General features: G+C 37.8%; 1 protein-coding gene across 2 annotated transcripts in view; it reads right to left on the minus strand.

Annotated features, from left to right (window-relative positions):
• LOC136675312 (myosin-IIIb) overlaps positions 1-17,978 on the minus strand; it is a 46,414-nt gene extending 28,436 nt beyond the window's left edge. Inside the window, exons 1-7 of one of the 2 annotated variants that reach the window (XM_066651816.1) lie at positions 17,744-17,978; positions 16,610-16,675; positions 16,319-16,449; positions 11,687-11,789; positions 2,561-2,663; positions 830-986; positions 127-229 (exon numbers count right to left, since the gene is read on the minus strand). In XM_066651816.1, the coding sequence (XP_066507913.1) occupies positions 127-229; positions 830-986; positions 2,561-2,663; positions 11,687-11,789; positions 16,319-16,449; positions 16,610-16,675; positions 17,744-17,845 (765 nt within the window). In that variant the 5' untranslated portion in view covers positions 17,846-17,978. The remainder of the gene's footprint in view (positions 1-126; positions 230-829; positions 987-2,560; positions 2,664-11,686; positions 11,790-16,318; positions 16,450-16,609; positions 16,676-17,743) is intronic. The other variant, XM_066651814.1, reaches the window with a different exon arrangement.
• Positions 17,979-21,605: the final 3,627 nt, after the last annotated feature.

Consider the following 21,605-nt stretch of genomic DNA (forward strand, 5'->3'; position numbering starts at 1 on the left):
CAGAAGAGTAAAAGCTACAGATCCAGGCCCCTTGAGCAGTGCAGTAGAAAGACTACCTGCAGTACCACTATGTTCTGAATTATATACGTAAGTAAATATAAAGTAAGAAGAGTGATAACATCTCACCTGTTCTTCAAAGCCCACCATGTCCATAGCATTCGACACCTCACTGTATTTTGCGCCCCAGTGCTGCACCATATCTTCCTGGACAAATCTTCCATTCAGATACCTGAGAGACAAACAATGACACACCTGTCATGAAATGAATAGCAAGTGACACTAGAGCAGTTACAACACAGCGTGGGCGACAGTAAGGCTAGAAGTATATGTACATTCTTTTAAAATTCAGACTATTATCAGGGACTTTGTCTTCCAACTTTGCCGCAGAAAAACTAGTTGAAACATTTCTTTGAGGAGTTAATCACTTTTAGACATAGCAGTATCAGTTCGGTTCTAGATCACAAACACGGTTTATCTCATCCCAAATGTACACAACCCAATTATCAGGGACTATGTAGTGGAGCTCTGGCATTCAGCATGTACATCACTTTTGTAGATATAGTGTGTGTCAGTTAAGACAATTTAATCCCACAGCAAAAACACAACAATGCCTCATTTACCTTTAAGGTGAAACCAAAACAGGGAGTGCCAAAGGTAGCTGACTCATTTGACGTCTGATAAGACCTAATCTGTGTCACGATGCATACTTTTACACACATCAATAAATGACATGAAGACTACCCTGTGTTTACTGTAATGACTCCAATGCATTCAATGAGTGTTTCTAATGTAATCTCAAAGGTTGAGATGACACCATGGGTAGACTGACCGGTACTGAGTGGGGTCCAGGAGGCCGTACATCTCCTTGTCCTGTGGAGAAATGCCAGCCAGCATGCAGTAGAATATGTGGAAGTTCCTCTCGCCCTCGTCCTGGTGGACCACCCGGGACTTTTCCAAGAGGTATTCATTGATTTTGGCCCCTTTCACTGGAGAAGTAAACGGTTTGGTCACAATGCAGAAATTAATTCCAACTTTGATGAGCACTAACAACTTACCAGAGAAGGATGTGATTTTTTTCTTTTTATTCAATGATTCAAGAAAAAAAAAACTGTTTTTCCACATTAAATACAGCAGTTAGGTTCTAGCTTTCTCAACATTTAAGGTGTCCTACAGGCACCACAATGTAACTGCTGCACCATTTAACTGGGGCACATCATGAAAAACAATCACATTTTCTGTGCATTTGCACATTTATTTGGGTGCAGTTGGTTTTTCGTAGACTGCCCAAGTCTGAAACACAGGATACAATTTGCCATTCTGATTTTGGACATTTTTTAACTGTCCTGCCTCCCCAGCTGAGTAACTCCAATCACAGGCTCATGCTTATGTGAGATCGCAAAGAAATAAACACAGTGAGCGTGGAGAAACCAGAGTACTGAGTAAAAACGGCAAAACCAAGAATGAAGAATAAAGAGAACAATGTGACAATGGCTAAAACCCAGAGCCTTTGCTGACAAGACTTTCTCTAGTGTGCTCTCAGATTGGGGTGAACAGTGGCTCATTATCTTTTAAAGAAAGCACTGAGGATGAAGATGTGTCGTATGATCCTAATTCATTACGACCATGGACTGTGTACACTTGTGGAAACTATATGTTATGTACCCCTTTAAAACAGACCACTGGCAGCAGAATATAACTGACGTAGGTTTGTCAAAAGAAAGAGCAGACAGAGAGAAGCATCTGATATAAATAGATAGATAGATAACGTGTGAAGTGGTTATTAGTGTCAAATATTTTGTGTCCTTCCGCCCATATATATATATATATATATATATATATATATATATATATATATATATATATATATATTTAGTTGTACTATGATAATTCCGATAACACAAAAAGCAAATATAAACGCTTTTATAATGACACAGCAGTGCCCGGTACAATGCAGTGTCATCAATTCCTACCAGTTATGCACGGCTTTTGCCATTGCACCACTGATGTCATTATTCCTTTAATACATTCCACCTGACCTCACTGCTGTTTATGCTTTTCATAGATCAAATAAAAACACATTTATATGTATTGCTGTCCACAGGGCACAACTTTAAAAACAGATTTGCCACAAAGGGTATTTTGATCAATGCCATAGAGGATCCATGTTTGCTGAAGAGAGAGATGAGTGTGAAGGACCTTTAAAGGTTTTAAAAACCTTCACTTCATGTAAAATGCTTTTTATGTTGTTCTATGGCATCTTTCAAAGAACGTTTTGTAGCCCCATTTATACTCATGAATCCTAGGACAATTATAGACTGCTGCACATGTAGAGGCAGTGAGCAATCCATTTCAAACTGCTGCTAACAGAAGCACTCTGGACAGCTCTACGCGCTTGTAGGAGAATGTTAACTTTTCCAACCAGATCTTTCTCCCACACTTAGAATGCTGGATGAATGGGTGTCACCACATTTGAAGAATAACTGGTAACAATCTGGACTACTCATGTAGATGATATAGTGACAGAACTATTTCTATATTTTAATACTTGTAGTACACTGACCTGACGAGTTCTGAAAGCGCAGTTGGATGTATTTCCCAAACCGGCTGCTGTTGTCATTCATGACTGTCTGAGCGTTCCCAAAGGCCTCGAGAAGAGGGTTCACCTGTTCACCAGAAAAAAAAACCCAAAACAAAACAAAATATTAGAACATCAGATTGTCATTCATTCATTCAGGGTCGCTGTGGGTCCACATCCTACCCAGAATCATTAGGCACAAGGCAGGAATACACCCTGGAGGGGGCGCCAGTCCTTACATCAGATTTTGGTGTTCCAAAATAAACACAATACCTATATGTTAGGAAAAGTGACAACTGATATTCTAGCATCTGCATATTCTGCATCAGAAGGCTGAACAACATTGTGGGTCAACTGAAATGGTTATGAAGCTATTCCTGAGACAAGGAAATGGACACAAAAAATACATGTCATCAATAAATAAATAAATGTTGGTGACCTCAGAACAATGACCAGACCACCCCAGAGCCCAGACCTGAACACACGGAATGTGTACAGTATTATTCGGATTGTGAAAAAAAGATCAACAAACAACTTCTTAACTTTGTAGGGGTTAAAAACTTCTTCAAATGGTTTGAAAAAACTGAAATAGAGGCTGATGAAAAGAATGGAAGGTGTAATAAGGCAATGTTCAGATCAAAAGAAAAGTGGTGTTTTATCTTATACTCAAGGCCTCTGTGTAGTTTTCCATTAAATTGATATGCTTTGCTTCTTTGTACGGTGCTGCAGAGGAAATGAAAAATGGAGGGCTTTTCAGTAAGTGTTAACAGTGAGTTGTCTGCTTACAATCTATTTGCCACATAATCCTTGGTAGTATTTTTAAAACCAGTGGAACCACAAAAACCAGACAGCAGGGGTTTAAAAGCACACATGCAACATGAATAACAGCTGAGTGTGCTGAAGGAAAATCTGCCACATGGGAAAATCAGTCGGGTTCTGTAGCTTTGTCTCGAGCAAGCAGTTAACAGAGAGAGAGAGAGAGAGAGAGAGAGAGAGAGAGAGAGAGAGAGAGAGAGAGAGAGAGACTTCCTTATGAAGCACAGTGTCCTGAGCAAGAGTCAGATTGGATTTATAACAAATCACCACACATCAGATCATATTTACACCCTACAAACCCTGATTGACTTAATAAAACTATATATTTGCATGTTTTATTGTTTTTTTAAAAAGAGTTTGATTCCATTTGGCACAGTGGTCTATTCTACAACTTTATTGAGAATGGTGAATGGGGTAAAACATATGACATTATTAAATCGATATACACAAACAATAAGGATTAGCAACAAAAGGACAGGGCTGTCCTCTCAGGAGCGAGGAGTGAGACAGGGCTGCTGCTTAACCCCAACACATTTATTTAACATTTATATAAACGAACTGGCCACGATCTGGTCTCACTCTGCACGGCTCAGAGATCAAATTCCTGCTCTACACAGATGAGCTGGTTCTGCTGTCCTCCACAGAGCAGGGTCTACAGCAGAACCTGGACCTGCAGGAGCAGTGCTGGCAGAACTGGGCCCCGCCAGTCAACCTGAAAATGACCAAAACCGTCATCTTCCAAAAGAGACCCAGATTTCAGGGAAACTCCCCCTGCTTCACACTAGGGACTCACAGGTTAGACTCTAGTAGAGAGTAGAACTATTTAGGACTGAGGATCAGCAACTGGAAGCTTCAGTCCAGTGGTAAATGAACTGAGAGAGAAAGAACGCAGGGCATTCTACGCCATCAAACGCCACACTCCTATTCAAATCCCAATTCGGATCTGGCTCAAATTATTCCTGCACAGGACGACAACAAACAATGGCAGCAGAGCGGAATTAGGCCAGTGCCCTCTGTTACTGAAGATATGAAAATGAATGATTAAATATTGGCTACATCTAAAATACAGTGACCTGCGACTATCACTGCAAAGCCAAGAGCTGAGCAAAGTGAAGAGTTCCCTCACACAGCTGGTCCTGACCTCACTAACACACACTGACCCACGTCAGGACCAGTCTGAAACACCCCAATCAGAGTCAACCAAATTGTGACACTCCAAAAACACAACTACATCACCCATTGGAACTCATACACACACACACACCAGAATGCAGTGCTATCTGGCCCTAAATCCACAGTACACTGTAGCAGAATACATCAGCACAGTGACTGACCACACACACACACACACACACACACAAGGTACAGATTCAGCGCCCGCGGCCTGGCCATACAGACCGGCCACTACAGACAGACCTGGCTCCCCAGAGAGCAGAGACATGGGAGAGCAGTGCCCTGGCAGATATGCATCTGCCTGCCACACATTCAGGGACATTGAGTGGCCAACAAACACACACACACACACGTACTCCATCAAAGCCACCTACACCCACAGGCACCCACCCACAGACACACACACACTCCCTAACACCCACAAACACACACACACACACACGCACACACACACAAATACCTTGTCTGTTGTTTTCACACTTCATTTAAGCTATTATTGATTATTACAGTTCTATTAGATCACTGTTTCATTGTTTGTATTATTATTATTATTATTAATAATACTATTTTTGATGTGAAGTGGAAAAAAATGTTGTAATGTTCTTAATGGTTTATGTTGTTGTATTAATGCTTTGGTGATACTCTCTGAATATGGAGAGAGAGAGAGAGAGAGATTGAAATAAGGAAGGCCGGAGGCTTGGAAAAAGTTTGTTTTGACTGGTGGGACTCTGTGCCCTTTCTGGAGGTCCTCCCATGAATCATGTTTCCCACAAAAGAACAGTCTCTCACAGTCTCTCTCTCTCTCTCTCTTATATCATGTGACCATGCTATAGGAGACTACAATAAATTTCTGAATGGAAAAGCTGGTTTAGAACTGAACATCAATTTACAGGTTTCGAAAGCATGTTGAAATTTCCGAGGCGCTCAAAAAAAATCAGTTAAAATAGCCATCAGTCATCTTTAATATGCGAAGCCAATTTATACACGTGTTTATATATTAAATATACATTTACATTGATGGCATCCAGCAGACGCTCATATCCAGAGTGATAATCCAGAGAAAAATTATTACAATTGCATTGTACTATAAAACATGTGACTCAAATGATTGGATAAACAACCCATTTTTGCTTCATAGAGACATCCTCAAAAAGTGAATATGGGGGGGGGGGGGGCTTTGTTTAATGCAGAATCTCTGATACAGCTAGGAGTCAGTACCATGGCTATTCCATAACCTAAGAAGACTCCTTGCAGCAAAAGTACAAAAAGAGAAGCATATACTAATGTAACAATCAGACATTTGATCCCTTATTATTTACTGGAGCCCAAGGCTATAGCTATTTCCATTAACAAGAAGCAGGGCTTTCCAAAAGTCACACTAGCCTTTAGGAGAGCTCTGTGCTTATGAACTACTCTGAGTGATGTAATTCCTCAGAGAGTAGTGTTTCCCCCACAGAACTGTCTAAAGTGTCAGGCAGTTCCTCCCTCTTTCGCTCTGTTTCACTCTCTCTGACTGCCTTTGTCCTCTCCCCACATCCTGTCGAAACTCAACAAGGAAAACTCAGAAACATCTCTGAATGTAAACCAAAGCACATCTTATATTAGTAAATAAATTAAAATTAGTTCCAAAAGTCTAGCTTATTTTAATCATTATATTAGTACCAAACTTTGGTTGATATTTTAGAAAAATAACATTAACTAAAAGTAACAATATATATACATTCATATGGAAAGGATTCTGTTATATATAAAAAACTAAATTAAAAGCAGATGTCTACTCAACTGCCTCAAATAAAAGAGGAAATAAAAGAGGAAGAAGAAAAAAAAACCTTTACAATATGTTTTCTTTGGCCTTTTAACCAGACACTTTAAAGACCTTAAGTAAAACCTTCTCTTCCTTTCCTTTGTCACATACATTCTGCAGTAAAATCCATTTATTAAAATAACTGTAAATGTTCAGTTATTGAAATTTCACTTCAATTAGAGGATATCAAAAGAGTATGTGAATGAATATTGTAAGATTTTAAGGCCTTTTTCTAGACAGTTTTACTTGTGTGATTTCTATTTAGAGAAAGTTTTTTTATACTTTTGTGGGAGAAAATGCTAAAATTATTCGTAGTAATATTGATCGACCAATAGAATAAGACACTGTCACCAGGAAAAATGACTTCAAACATGCAAACAACATCTCTAAATACGCGGAATTTTGTTTTAACATTTGTAGAAATATTAGATGCACAAACTATATTTAGGATAATTCTACTTTCTAAGACATAATATCATGGTAATATACAACAATGCAGTCTTTAGTAAGAAATTGTTGAGCCAGCATTAACCTGAAAATACACGTCCTGTCATTCTGTTCAGGTTAAGCGAGTAAAACAAGTGTATGTAACACATGTTTCAAGTTACATAATATTTGTTCTAGTAAGTGAGAGCCATGAGAAGAATGCTTCTGTTTGATGATGTTGCACAACTTTCCGAGTGTAAGAAACTAAGTATAACGAAATATAACGTCTGACTGCTTCACTCGCAACTGAAGGATTCCAAATAGTTCATAATTCATACTCAACACACATCCTAACCATTGCTCCTGTTGGGGAGATAAAAATGGACCAGTGTATCGTCACACATTCAAATGACAGTGGTGATTAAATCAAACAGATTTTGGACTTTATTATCGTTTATTAGGCTTAAGGAGCAGCACGGTGGCGCAGTCACACAGCTCCAGGGACCTGGAGGTTGTGGGTTCGATTCCTGCTCCGAGTGACTGTCTGTGAGGAGTTGGTGTGTTCTCCCGGTGTCCGCGTGGGTTTTCTCCACGTGCTACGGTTTCCTCCCACAGTCCAAAAACACACTTTGGTAGGTGGATTGGTGACTCAAAAGTGTCCGTAGGTGTGAGTGTGTGAGTGAATGTGTGTGTGTCTGTGTTGCCCTGTGAAGGACTGGCGCCCCCTCCAGGGTGTATTCCCGCCATGCGCCCAATGATTCCAGGTAGACTCTGGACCCACCGCGCCCCTGAAGTGGATAAGCGCTTACAGATAATGAATGAATTAGGATTAAGGCCTATTCACACAGAGTGAGTTTATATCAGATTAAAAAAAAGGATGTGACTTTTAACATAGTGGAACCTTCACCAAATCTGATGTGTTTTTTTTAAACACTGAAATCACAGGGAGATTCTGAAAGAGGAAGAAGAAATGAATTCCTGGAGGAGGAGCAGGAGTGATCATGAACTTGTCATTTGTCATTTTTCTTTGTCATTTAACATTTATCATTTAACAAACTGAGTTCACACCATTCTACAGAAAACACACCATGAGTAGTTCCAGCACGTCTCTCAGGATCTAAAGCTGTATAAGAAACTGTTCTGAGGCAGTGCAGAAGGTTGAAGCTCTGAACCTGTGTGTGTTGTTCCCTCATTAAAAATGATTGTTTTTTTTATCCACTGTGTTAAAGTCAGAGAGTTGCTGGTTCTATAAGCTTTTGTGTTCTGCTAGAAACAAAAGAGCTTGTCTCTCTCCATCTTGATGCTCACTTTTTATTATGCAACTTTGGTCAGACTGATTTTAAGGCATCCATACAACACAGAAAACTGAACAGCTTCTAATCGAACAATTGACGCAGTGTTGCCTTCTGTCAGCTTCGTAAAAATTGGACTACACTGTTGGAAATGTCTTGTTCACGCCTATGAAGTCTGTCTGAAATGTACTGAAATGAATTGAATTATGGGACAATGGACTGATTCCACTAAATTCATTAATCATAGTGAAACTGATCAAAATGATCGAGGTCTTGTTTGATTGTAACGCAACTGATCAAAATAGTAGAATCAAACCATTTGGGGAAAAAAATAAAAACATTTAAATGGATTAAATAATTGAAACAAACTGCAGTGGAACCTCCACAAACGAACGCCTATACTAACAAACTTTCCAAGATACGAACCGGGCATTTGAATATTTTTTGCCTCCACCAAAGAACCATGACTCTAGAAACAAACCCGAGCCTCCGCCGAGCCGGCGGCTGGACATGACCACTGACCCCAATAGGCGAGTCTCCTAGCGCGCCCAGACTTGAGTGAGCTTTTAAGATTAGCAAATTGTAGTTTTAGCAATTTGGCATTAGTGTAAATAACAGACATCAAAATTCGTGCTAAGTTAAGCCGTATCTACGCTTCGTCTTCCCACATTCACCCGCCTACTCTCCGTTATTCCCCCCACCCCCCACCTCCCGTCATACAGCCAGTGCCTGTGTTACTGCTCCAGCCAGTCGTCACGTCTTCAAGGTAGCGATGTGTAACCACTTAAAACTTTATTATTTCTTTTTTTATTACTGTTACCACTGTATTTCTTTTTTATTTTTGTAATGCTACATGTATTTTTTTTTACTAATTTGAGAGTTTTGTAAACATATATCACTTTCGGGGTGGGCTGGAACGCATTAATTGCTTTTCCATTATTTATTTTTAAATCATTTACATTATTTTCAATGGGGGAAAATTGACTCGAGACACAAACTTTTCTACTTACAAACCGGGTCACGGAACGGATCAATTTCCGAGGTAGAGGTTCCACTGTATGGTGAAATAAACCACAATAATCAAAATGTTGGTAAAATTATTCAAATTAATCTAACCCTGGTGAAAATCAACAAAAATTATCAACTTGAACCATGGTACAATCAAAATAAAGGAATATAATTTAATTGGCAAAATTCATCCAAATATTTAAACTGAACTGTGGTACTGAGCAGTTGCTTAAAGAACTACAATGAAATCAAGCTTTGAAACAGAATCCTAGTGTTGCTGCACTGCCCAAATAATAAAAAAAACTCTTAACAGTCAGAAACTACTAAGGCACGGAGAATACATGCATACACACACATACACACCTCACCACAGTGACACACAGAGACATTAATCAATAGGGGCACTTCACTCTTGGTCTGGTTTCAAAATAACACTTCCACTTCCATAGTGTAGTTGTTCCTGAATGTTAGACACGTCTGGGCTCCTCTGAATCAAAACCTGATTGCAGATCAGAGCTTAGGGAACTCTGGAAGTTTGTAAACAAAGAGTCATTCATCTCAGATCCCTTGCTCCGATCAACTAAAATGAACTAACATATAAAATGAGAAGTCAATCACTGCTTCCCCCTCCAAGATGTTTTTAGCACATCACTGGAACTCAACAATCCTGGAAGAGAACTGCTGTAATTGTTGTTTCTTCAACAGGATGCAGTGATAGGCTGATAGATAAAGTTGAGAGAGTTATTTAATGCCTGTGTCCTCTCTAATCTTTCTGACCTTACAGCTGGTGGACATTTGATAAGAACATGTTTTGAGATTTCCTTTAACAGAGGTAATGAAACCATGGCATACTCTACACCATATATAACCTGACATTTGGACTGGATGGTGTTTATTACTTGGCTGTTTACTTTAATAAATGCAAGATGGCATTTGGGAAATCTATTTTTACTTCATATTTACATATAAATTGCTGGGGGGGTTTTTCTTACTAACAGCCAAAAACAATAGAGATGTCGACAGTAGTGCGGTTTTAATTACAATGTGTGGAACATAAAATGTCAGTAAAAGAACATGCAAATTAATCACAGTTTGCATCAATGACAATTTCCCTATAATGAATAGTTGCCCATGTAATGGCAAACATGACTGTCCTTCCCATTAGGTCAAATTATACTAAAAAAATAAATAAATAAATAAAAATAAAACACATTGGGGGCATGGTGGAGCAACACGTAGGTTCACAGCCATACAGCTCCAGGGTTTCTGGATGCATTTTTACATAGTTTTTTGCACCAAAGCCTAAAAGGTGGAGGTTTTGGATAGTGTAATAACACTGCTGCCTGCTGACTCAAATTCTCATCTTAGACAGGATAACTGCTCTACACAAACAAAAATCCATGGGCTAGACTCCAAATGCTGCGTTAGCCAGGTTCTGTGACAGGGTTAAAAACTGTAAGTCGTACTAGAAGAGAACATCTTCTAAATCCCGTAAATAAATGTAGATCTCTACAGACCATACACTCTCAGAAAAAAAGATACAGTAATGTTCACTATAGGTACAAACGGTGTAAATGTGCCCTTAAAAAGGTACAACAGTGTTTAAAAGTCCGGTTGTGCTCCCTAAATGTATTCCCTTCTGTTTTCTACAGAAGGAGTGATGAATATTTTTAACATTTTTTTAATGAAAACTAAGTTTTCATTATAGAACTGTGTCAAATAAAAAAAAGCATAATAAAAGTCCTTGAGATGAAATTGGGTGTAATTAAAAAATCTAAAATTATAATAAAATAAGCTACAATTATGTTCCCTAATTAAACATACAAATATGTACCCTTGAAGGTACAAGCACAGTGACAGCAAAAGGTACAACTAGAGTGACACATTTTCTGACACTGTTTCCCTAGATATAAACAACCTCTTGTTCAATGTTGCATACTGTTTTTGCAGTTTGCAAACACACTATACAAGCGACAGTTCATATCTGTATTGCACACATTGCATACTGTCCTTGGCACATTTCTTTACACACTTCCCTTAGTTAAATTATATTATTAGCTCGGTATATATTTATATTTAACTGATATTTTTATTTACCGTTGTAATCTCTTTATCTTACAGGTTTAACCTTTGACATTGTTTTCTTTTCATGTGCATAAGCATATCATTTCACAACTAGTCGTACTGTGTAAGTTTGATTTGATTTGAGATATTAAATCCAAGTGGACGGATGTTTTTTTTATTATTATTATTATTATAATGCCTCTGATAGTGTCTATGCTCATGGCCAATTTCTAACATCACTACTGCCTTGTGTTCATTTCCCATGTCGTGTGAAATGTAGTGTTTATTCTGCATTGACTCCACAAGAAGCCCATTGAACTGGCACAAATCTCTGTAATAGGTACCTGCCAAATGCTGAGTCAATTATCCACCATTTCCTTTCCGGCTTGACTTCGGTCTTCAATGTGTGCAAACCATGAGGCTGCATTCAAATGAGCTCCAGCAGGACCCCGCTGGGCAAGCAGAGGAGTGGAAAAGGGAAGGAGAGGAGTGGAGAGGAGGGGAGAGCAGCAGAGAATATTATCTTACCTGCAGGATCTGCTGCTCCAGCTGGGAGTTGGCCCTGCAGAGCTCCATCAGCTGCCTCAGCAAGAGTTTAGTGCTCTCCGTTTTCCCTGCCCCACTCTCTCCGCTGTGGAAAGAGAAACAAAACCTGGAGTGAAGATTGGAATAAAACAGGGCAATGTACTGCTAACATCAGTGTTTTGAACCAGAGTGTAACCCAACACTCGCTAAAAAGCTGGGAACATTGTATGTCACGGGTGTAAATATCTGATTTCAAATCTACTAAGATTCAAACGTAAGCACTTCATGGCCCAAAGTATTTGGACACCTGACAAGAGCACGCATATGGGCTTGTTACACATTCCTTTATAAATCCATTGGCCTTTATATGAAGTTGCACCCCTTTCCCCTCCATAGTGTTTCTGGGAAGACTTGCCACAAGATTTGAGTGTGTCTGTGGGATATATGCCCATTTAATCAGAAGTGAATTTGTGAGGTCTGGCACTGATTTCCGAGGAGAACTGTGGTCCAATTTATTCCAAAGATGTCCATTGGAGTTGAGGCCAGGGCCCTGGGACCTCTTCCCTTTTAAAGAATAATGAACTCTACTGGTCTGAGTTAACTCCATCCCTAGTTCTACTTTGAGACAAGCTTAAAAATTTGAGGAACCACAAATAGACTTAAAAAAAAAAATCAACTAAATTAACCAAATAACTTCCTCACTCTAAGCTCATACGCTTCTCATATTTTTTGAGTGTGGTTTGGGTGGATGTCATCAGAGGGCCGTTACATCAGTTGACTGATTTCCAGAATGTTATGTGTCATTATAATTTGGAGTGATGCCATGTCATCCATGCCTATATACAGGTTGAACCAGAGGAGGCACTGCAGAGAATAACTACATTTTTATTTTGACAATTTGAAAAAATGTGTTCAAATTTTAAACAGCTTACATTTCTGCTTTATCTTCTGTATTTTTTTTTTTTTTACAAAATAGATCTTGGGTCACAAATCATACAACAGTTACCACTTAATCTGTGGCTTACACACAAACAGCAGCATGTTCCTTTTAATAGCAACAACTGAATCATTCACTTGAGTATACGTTGACTCACTTTATGACATAGTTAACAATTACTATGTTTTTACACTCTAAGTGTAAATATTCGTAGACAACCTTTATAATTTGTGAGTTCAGCTGCTTTAAAGGGGACATATACAACTTTTACACAAGTTAACACAGTTCTGGTGTCTTAATAAAACATGTGCCATGCTTTGTTCAAAATACCACAAAGACCAAACACCACAGCACTCGAGAAGGAGAAGGTCTTAAGGTCACCTTACTCAATGCTAAAACACTCTACGCAGTTGTCCACAAGTAGTCATATAGTGTATCTTTTCACTGTTTTTTAAAATGCATCCACTGATTATAATAGATGCTGATGTTAAATAACACCTGCAATTCAAAGCCTCAAGAGAGCGCAGTCCAACATCTCTTCTCTAGGAGCAGGATTTCGTGGAAATTAAAAAGACATTTGATAAGCAAATGCTCAGAGACTCGCAGCACTCTCAACCTCTTGATATGCATGTCAGAGGGCTGGCGTCTACAAACTGATCTTAGGAATTTGCATGAGCAATACAACTTGCAAATCCACTTTTGTGGCCACAATCTATTTACTAACACAGTAAATGCCACCCAAATTAAGAGGAAAGTAGAGACTTAAGCGAGGGAGCAGAGAACACCATCAATTAAATACCACTAACTGCAAGGCTCACATACTGCTTTTTTGAATTGACAGAGATTCCCTCTATTACACTCAACAAAAATGACTACATATAAAATAAAACAGACAAAAATAACTGTGCAACCATAAATATAAAGCCATAGTGGCCCACTTAAAGGAAGATGTCCTATACAAGATTCAAGCCTCATAATTACATTAACTTACACCATATGAAAATAATTATTTCTCCTTCTCTTGTACAGTCATAATATTGCACATTCATAGTGTTGTTCAGAGTGGTGAAATGTTGTTGTGAGACACTATTTATCCTCATCATGACACTTTTAACAATTAAAAATAGAGGCCTTGTTTACATCCATCAACATGGTCAAGTATAGATGCACACACAGGGGTGTGTGGGGTTTTTTGGTCACTGTGTGTGGCTCGTGTTCTTGCTTTGTTGTCTGGACGATTATCAGACAGACACACCACCACTGACCACAGAAAAACCTCAGGTCCTCCAATACACACCGGACCACTCCCCTTGTCATTCATTACCAGCTGCATGGTAGCTAGGGGAGATCTCACTGTTCTACCCTGCTTGGGGTTGCTGGTTACTGGAAACTTAAACCACATCCTTTATTCACTATCCAACAGGAGGCTAAATTAAATTCTACCTCTGAATCCGTCAGATTTTAGTGCATATGTTATATAGTTTCACAAAATATTTTATATTAATAAATTAATTAATCTAATAATGAATTAAATCAAACAGAATTACAAAGATGGCCATTTACCGCCATTATTTAAAATTATATATAAATACATATGACAACATTTTTGTGTTGTATAATGCTTCTGAAGCTACTACAACTATCCTCTTCACGCTGTAACACTGAGAATTTCCCAGTTATGGGATCGATATAAACATTATTTTACCTTAATAAAGCAATCATTTCTGGCTGTTATCACTTTTACAAAAATATAGATCCAAGTTAAATCCCTGCACTGTCATGTTTGATATCAGTGTAATTTAATACCCATTTCCAAACCCTAAAAAATCCTATGAAAATAAATGACAATTCCAGGCCTAGCATTAATCATCCAAATTATTCATGGATTAACACTGCAGTCATGTGTTGTTTTTTTGGGGTTTTTTTTGCGGTCACCAGATTTCATAGTTCTGATTGTTTGCTTTTAAAGTGCATCACTAATGTAAACAGAGGTGAAAGATGAATATATTTTTCTCATACACAGCTCCTCTCCCTGCACTGGAGTGAAGCACCGAAGCCCACCTCCTCTTCATGTCACGGGGGAAAGAATCCCAGTGTGTTTTAGAATGAGGAGGAAAAGACCATTGCACTCTATTAGCCATATTAGCATTTTCATGATAGGATATAATGGAAAACTGTTAGTATTTTAGCCTCCAATGTATTTCTCTGCTCCATCTATGAGAGTTATTCATACACAGACTGCTTACGAACTTCAGTAATTTTGCTATTTCACTTGTGTTTTTGTTCTTCCGCAATTAAGAGGCGACAAGCTAAAATTATTTTGTCTTGTTTTTCACCCTGATTCTGGGTGAATATTGTCTGTGCTCTAAGAATTTAACCGATTCTGGGAACAATGTTTTTTCTCTCTAAAATCTTTTTATTTTGCTTTAAAGTTTAATAAAGTAGATCTCCTCGCCTAAAAATGTAAGATTATCAGTAAGTGATGTTTTCTCACCACAGTCAAATGTCTCTCTAGACCATATACAAGAGACAGTGTAGGCCATAAACAATTATCATCTGCACTCACACAGTGCATAGTACATTTAATTATTATATTTATCCAGCTATAAGTTCCACATATTCCTGTTCAATACTGCGCTTTCTGCCCTGAGATTCTCTACTTACAGATGGGGCAGAGTAGGACAGTTTACAAACATGACATGGATTAATGGGTCTGGCTAAAATGGGTTTTGTTCTCTAGAAAAAAAACGAAAAAAATATTTAAAGAAACAATAAAATGTTTTTTTATTTTAAATGATGTGTTTATGAGTTATAATCAAGTCCTCAAAATGGCAGCTACTGTACAGAGTGACATCACATGCAACAAACTCTAAGCAGATTCTGAGAAGTAAATGTCTGTGAAATGCATTACCCCAGATATCCTACATTTATGTCCAACATTTATGGACACATTTCACTGAAGGAGCTGGAAACTGATCTCAACACAGGACACCACTGCATATGATGGCCAGCTAAAAAACGCACAAGCAGGACGTGAGTGCTTGGTGGTTTCTTACAGAACCCAAATAAACTGAAAACAAGGCTGAATGGGTTAGCATGCACCATTCTAGAAGCTTTTTCAAGTGAGAATCTAATGTGCAAGTGTCAGAGGGCACATTTTAATTTTATCCTCTTTATCCATTATTTTCAAGTCATGTAATTGACATTTTTCAAATAAATATTTGGTTCTATTTACTCCAGGTCTTGCATGGAGTCCCAACTTTTAATAACTGCAGAAACTCCAGTTTGAAACAGCTGTTAAGTCACTTATTTTTCCATTGTGTTTCCGTTTATTTATGCAGACGAATGATCTCTCTTATTTCCTTTTACATATCTCCTGAAATTTTTATAACATTTGGAACAGAGATAAAACAAATGTCAAATGACTTAAACACAGTATTGTACATAAAGAGATAAAAGTCAAGTTTACAAACAAAGTTCAAGCTTGATTTTATTATCAAATAAACCAAAGTGTATGCAAAATTCTTGCCATAACTCCTTATGAGCCATGACATGTCTAAAACCAACCTGTCCTCACACGTCTGCTTACAGGTAAACTGTCTGGGAACATTACAAGGCTTTGTGCACAAGGCCTAGACTCTGGGGATTTAAACCTGTACTAAAATCTTCCAAGCATAAAAACTCACTCTGGGACTCACCTGATGACAATACACTGGTTTTTAGGCCCTGTTCCTAAGCGTCCCAACATGGACTGGTATGCTCGATCAGCTACAGCATATATATGTGGAGGAAGAGACCTTTTCTCATGGCATTTGTACCTCTCAGAAACCTGAAAATAAAAGACATTTTGGAGGTAGAATTCTGTTCTTTAATCAAAACATGATATGAAGGACGATGACAATAAAAACAGGTCATGAGTGTATTATCTTTTATTTTTCTGTCAATAGGAAGTGCTTCACTTAACCCAAAGAAAATAGCCTTTGACTCACCTCTTTTTCATAGAGTGGAAGCTGTTTAAAAGGGTTCACTGCAACCAAGATGTCTCCAATATATGTCTGTAACAGAGGAAACAAATCTTCTGCTTCAAGAATATATTTTTGTAAGTGTCCTAGTGTCCAGTACAGATCCCTCATGAATACGGCCATCTTAAAAATAATGTAAAAAGGGAATTCTATCCAGTGTTAAATGTGCTGATCCTTTGTAGAGAAGCTGAGGCAGAATGGTCCAGTGCTGGTGACAGAACCAGACCTTCAAAGCAGAAAGTGCCCTACACTTCCATTTAGTAGATTATTACATGGAGGTGGCAACACCCTTAGGGCATCTTGGTTGTGGAGGGAGTGATTTTGATGCCATGATGTGTCCGTGTAAAACAGTCCAACAACAGTTGACAACAAAAGGTGGTGGTCTTTCATTTCACATTTGAGTCTTAACTGATTTGTTGACTATAATTTCCTGATACTTAATTCTTTAAAACACAAGGAGGAAAAAAAGAGATATGTATCTGTGGTGATTTTCAAATGCTAGAAAAGGTTTCAGCAGACGAGTGGTGAGAATTTGACAGCTGATAGAGGCCCATACTAATCACATTCATAGATCAGTGCTTACTCAATGGAGGCAAAATTTAGAGTTATATCTATGCCATTTTTGAAGCATTAGAATTTATTGGGGGAGCAGAATTTTTTATATTTAAGTTCATATTATCTGAATATTAACATGATGTGTTTAATCATTAGTCCGTGAGAGATTTCAAATGGTCTAAAATATACATTTATTATCAATTTATATTGGAACGTTACATGAAAGGGATTATGGGAAGTAAAATACCACAAATAAATAAATAAATAAATAAATAAATATTCTTACAAGTATCCTCATTACATATACACACCCAGAAGGCACATACAATGTCACTGGTTCTTTTGGAAAATAAAAAGTGGCTATATTTGAGAAGCAGACGTTGGAAGACTTGGATTCATTCACCACAATCTATAAACACTATAAAATGAGCTGATTGACATTTCAATCTCGGAATTATGAGTAAATTGTTAAATATAAATGGAATTGATCTGTCAATGCATTGGGTTCAACAACACATTTACATGTACGAAGTTTACGTTACTCACATAAATGTGGTTGCGGCTAAAGCGGCCAGTCAGAGATTCGAGTAAACTTTTCTCGTCCAGATCTGAGAGACTCGCCAAATCTTCTTGAAGGTGTTCCTCCATGGCTTGTTCAGGACTCACTTCAACTCTGTGGAGGGCGACTGTCTCGTTTCAGAGCTCCTCATTCCTTAAAACATCTCGTTAATCGCCGAAACTGCCGACTACCGCCTTCGCTCTTCTGCGCTGAGTGAGTTTATGAGCTCTGTCTTTCTATGCTTCTTCTGATACGTCGGGTTCTGCGGGTTTTTTTCCACCGGTATTCGGGAACATAACCACGCCCCCTGCTTTTGGATTGGCTACTACACCCCCCCCCCCCCCAAACACGCGCGCGCGCACACAGACACACACCAAAAGCAGACAAATAAAAATAAACAAAAACACAATTACACAAAAAATACAAACACATAAGTAAATCAAACTACACAAAACATAATAAACATAACACAACAGGCAAAACTCAACACAGTATGCTATATGTTCTCTTATTTGCAAATTGCACATGGATTGGTTAAATAATTTGTAGATTCAAAATACACACTAAAAAAGTATTGGATGTGATTTACATTTGTTTTTTGTTACTAAAATGCACAGGTCTAAACTAAAGCCAAAACCATTAACACATCCTGTCTTACCAACACTTGCATCCAAACAGTTTATCTCACCTTCAACCTCACTCTGACCACCTGCCATGACACGTGACATGAATGTCTCAAAATACTCTCACTTAAAAAACTCACAGAGACCAGCAGAAGTGTTAAAATAAGTTTATTAACTTTACATTGGCAACACTAACTCAGAAAGCTTACAATGAATCAAATCACACTGACCTAAAAACAACAACAACAACAACAACAACCACAACAGGGAGAATTAAATACAATATGAACTTTTATGATAAATTAATGATGAAGTTGTAAAACATTTTTGTATAACATCAGTAAATTATTTAAAAATAATATAAGTATAAAACATTTTCCTTTGCAGTACATTGTCTGTATTCGTAGTAAAATGAATCAGAAATGTGTTTTATTTTTCTTTAATAAAGTGAAATAAATGCAGCTAAAAACTGCAGATTTGCAACTTGTGTTTTTGGACTGTGGGAATAAACTATAAATTCACACAAACAAAAAACTCCAACTCCTCACAGACAGTGACTAGACGTGGGGACTCAACCCACAACACCATGGCCCTGGAGATGAGTGACAGTGACATTAAGTTTTGCAAAACCAGGCTGCCCCTTAAAAGTTTCAGCTGCCAGCAATTCTTTTAACCCTAACTAATGCAGTGAGCAGCTTCTCATTTCTTAAACAATGATGTTGGGAGATATATGCCCTAGTCATGCACTACAGGCATATTGCAGGATGGTGCAATTCATTGGGCCCAAATTTTGAAACTGTGGTTCTGGAAGCATGAGGGATCATTGTCAAAGATTGTTTTGCTGCAACAAAGTCATGACTTTAAGACTTTGGGATGTCTTTGGAATGTACTGGAAAATACTTTATAGAGTGGGTTAACTCTATTATGGTCAATACAAGATCATAATAGATCTTAATACAAGATCTCTGCAACATGGGTGCAACTCAAAGGAAATAACAGTTTGATGATGCATACTGATGTTGAAACAATGTCACGGCAAATGCACACCAATGTTTTTTTCGGCCAGACAGTGTATTTTTCAAAGGCAGTAATGGTGTATATATCTGTTGTGACTGAACACAAATGTGTCAAATATATATTTATTTATTTATATATTTTAGGAGACAGTATTTTTGAACATAGGCTTTAAAAATTATAATGGTTGTTGCTGGTCAGTTCAATAAGCATTTTATATATATAAATTTGTCTCAGCTTTGTAATTAACATGTTTTATTGATTTTGAAATGAAAACACGATTAGCTGATTAGTGTTTATATTTATTTATTTATTTATTTTACTATAAATGCTGAAAGCAACGTAAAAGCATCCTCTACAAAGAACATAACATTTTATTGCAAACCTTGCCTACTGTTTATTTATTGTTTTTAACCTACTGAATAAATATTAATCGTTGTGTGTGCAAAATGTATGACAATGTGTCATGTTTATGTGTTTTAGTTTTCCAGTTTTAAACTAAACACATAAACCGAAACTAATTATTTGTTTATTCACTCGTCTTTCTGTAACTGCTTCTTCCTGATAAGGGTTGAGGTAGATCCAGAGCCTACCTGGAACTTTTTGGCACAGGGTAGAAACACACCTCGGACACTCTCCCTACCAGCCTACAAAGGTTACACAGTGCAGTTTCTGCAGTGCTGAGGTGGGAGTAGCAACCAGAGAGCCTCTATTACCCTTTACCAGTTAAGTGAAGCATTACAGTGATTTTAAGGTAAAATTACTATATAGTATTGCTAAAAGCATAGCTAAGATTGTGTCAATATATATTTTTTACTTAGAATAACAACAACCTTTGCACTCAACCGTGTACAGAATGTACCCTTTTTAAAGATGGCGCTGCATCAGCTACAAAACAACAATCACTCAGTTTTGGTTTACACAGAGCCGCGATTGGCTCCTAATACGCCCCTCGTGCAGGAGGCGGGGTCTTCCCAAATACGGGTGTGGAAAAAAAACAGTTCAGGTCCTGAGGGAAATCTCAAATAGTATAGATACCTTTCATAGCATCCTGGTTCGTTTAACAGCAGCCTTACTAATAATTTATCTCTGTTCAATATATTGTTGTCTCTGCAGTTAACTGTACATGACTTACTGGAAGTAAATTGCAGCCTCTAAAATGGAAAACCACTTAAAAACTTCACAAACAAAGGCTCACTCTGTTAGCCTTTTCATTTAGCTTCAGCCATGACAACCCTGTTAGTCCAGCAGTGGAAAGTTTATTTCTTTGGGGCTTCCTGGGCTTGAAATCTGAGAATTCACATTATTTTTTTTTCTGTATTCGACTGCATGAAGATTATTTACTTGTTATTTGTCTGTAAATAGTGAACTTGTGTCAATCTCTTATTTCAGCTTGACATAGATTAAACTAAAAGCAGTACCAAATGCACAATATTTGATTTTTACAGGTCTTTACATTTCCTATTAACAACGCTAAACAACGTTGTCTGAGGACTGAAAACAGCAACTGATGCATCTATTCTTCCATTAAATTGTACAAACCTTTAAATGCAGGGATTTAATATTAGTATTATAATGTAAGTGTAAAATTTGCATCTGGATGGCAGTAATGCTACGTTAGTAGGCTAATTTGTGCTAAATAGTGCTTATATTTTTTTAGCCCGAAGTACATCATCTGCTATATTGATTAATATTTATTGAAAATTTGATAGTGGCATGGTGAAACAGTTAGAGGATTCCTGGGGTTGTGGGTCCAAACCCTGCCTTGGATCACTGAGGAGTATGGTGTGCTCTCCCCTTGTCTGCATGGTTTTCCTCTAACGTTCAAAAACACATGTTGTTAGGTGAATTGGCTGTGTCCATAGGTGTGAGACAATGAGTAAGTCTGTGATGGCACCTCAACCCTGAACAGGATTAGTGGTTACAGACAATGAATGTTTTTACTGACAGAACTTTTATTTAAAAAAAAAAAACAAAAGCAGTAAGAAAGATACCATAAAAAATGTATCAAACAATATACCGACCGCAGGCTTATATTTACAGGAAGGACTTCTACTGATTAAAGACCACTTGTTAGGTTTTATGTATTGTTTATCTGTTAACTTTGTTAGTATCTAGAGTTGGTTCTAAACGGCACAGCTGACCAGGTTGGGGAATGCTTTCTAGAAAATTCTGTTGTATTATGGCAATTACATATAATAAGTGTAATTTT

This window comes from Hoplias malabaricus, chromosome 18 (assembly GCF_029633855.1).
Source record: "Hoplias malabaricus isolate fHopMal1 chromosome 18, fHopMal1.hap1, whole genome shotgun sequence".
In the NCBI taxonomy this organism is placed as follows: Eukaryota; Metazoa; Chordata; class Actinopteri; order Characiformes; family Erythrinidae; genus Hoplias; species Hoplias malabaricus.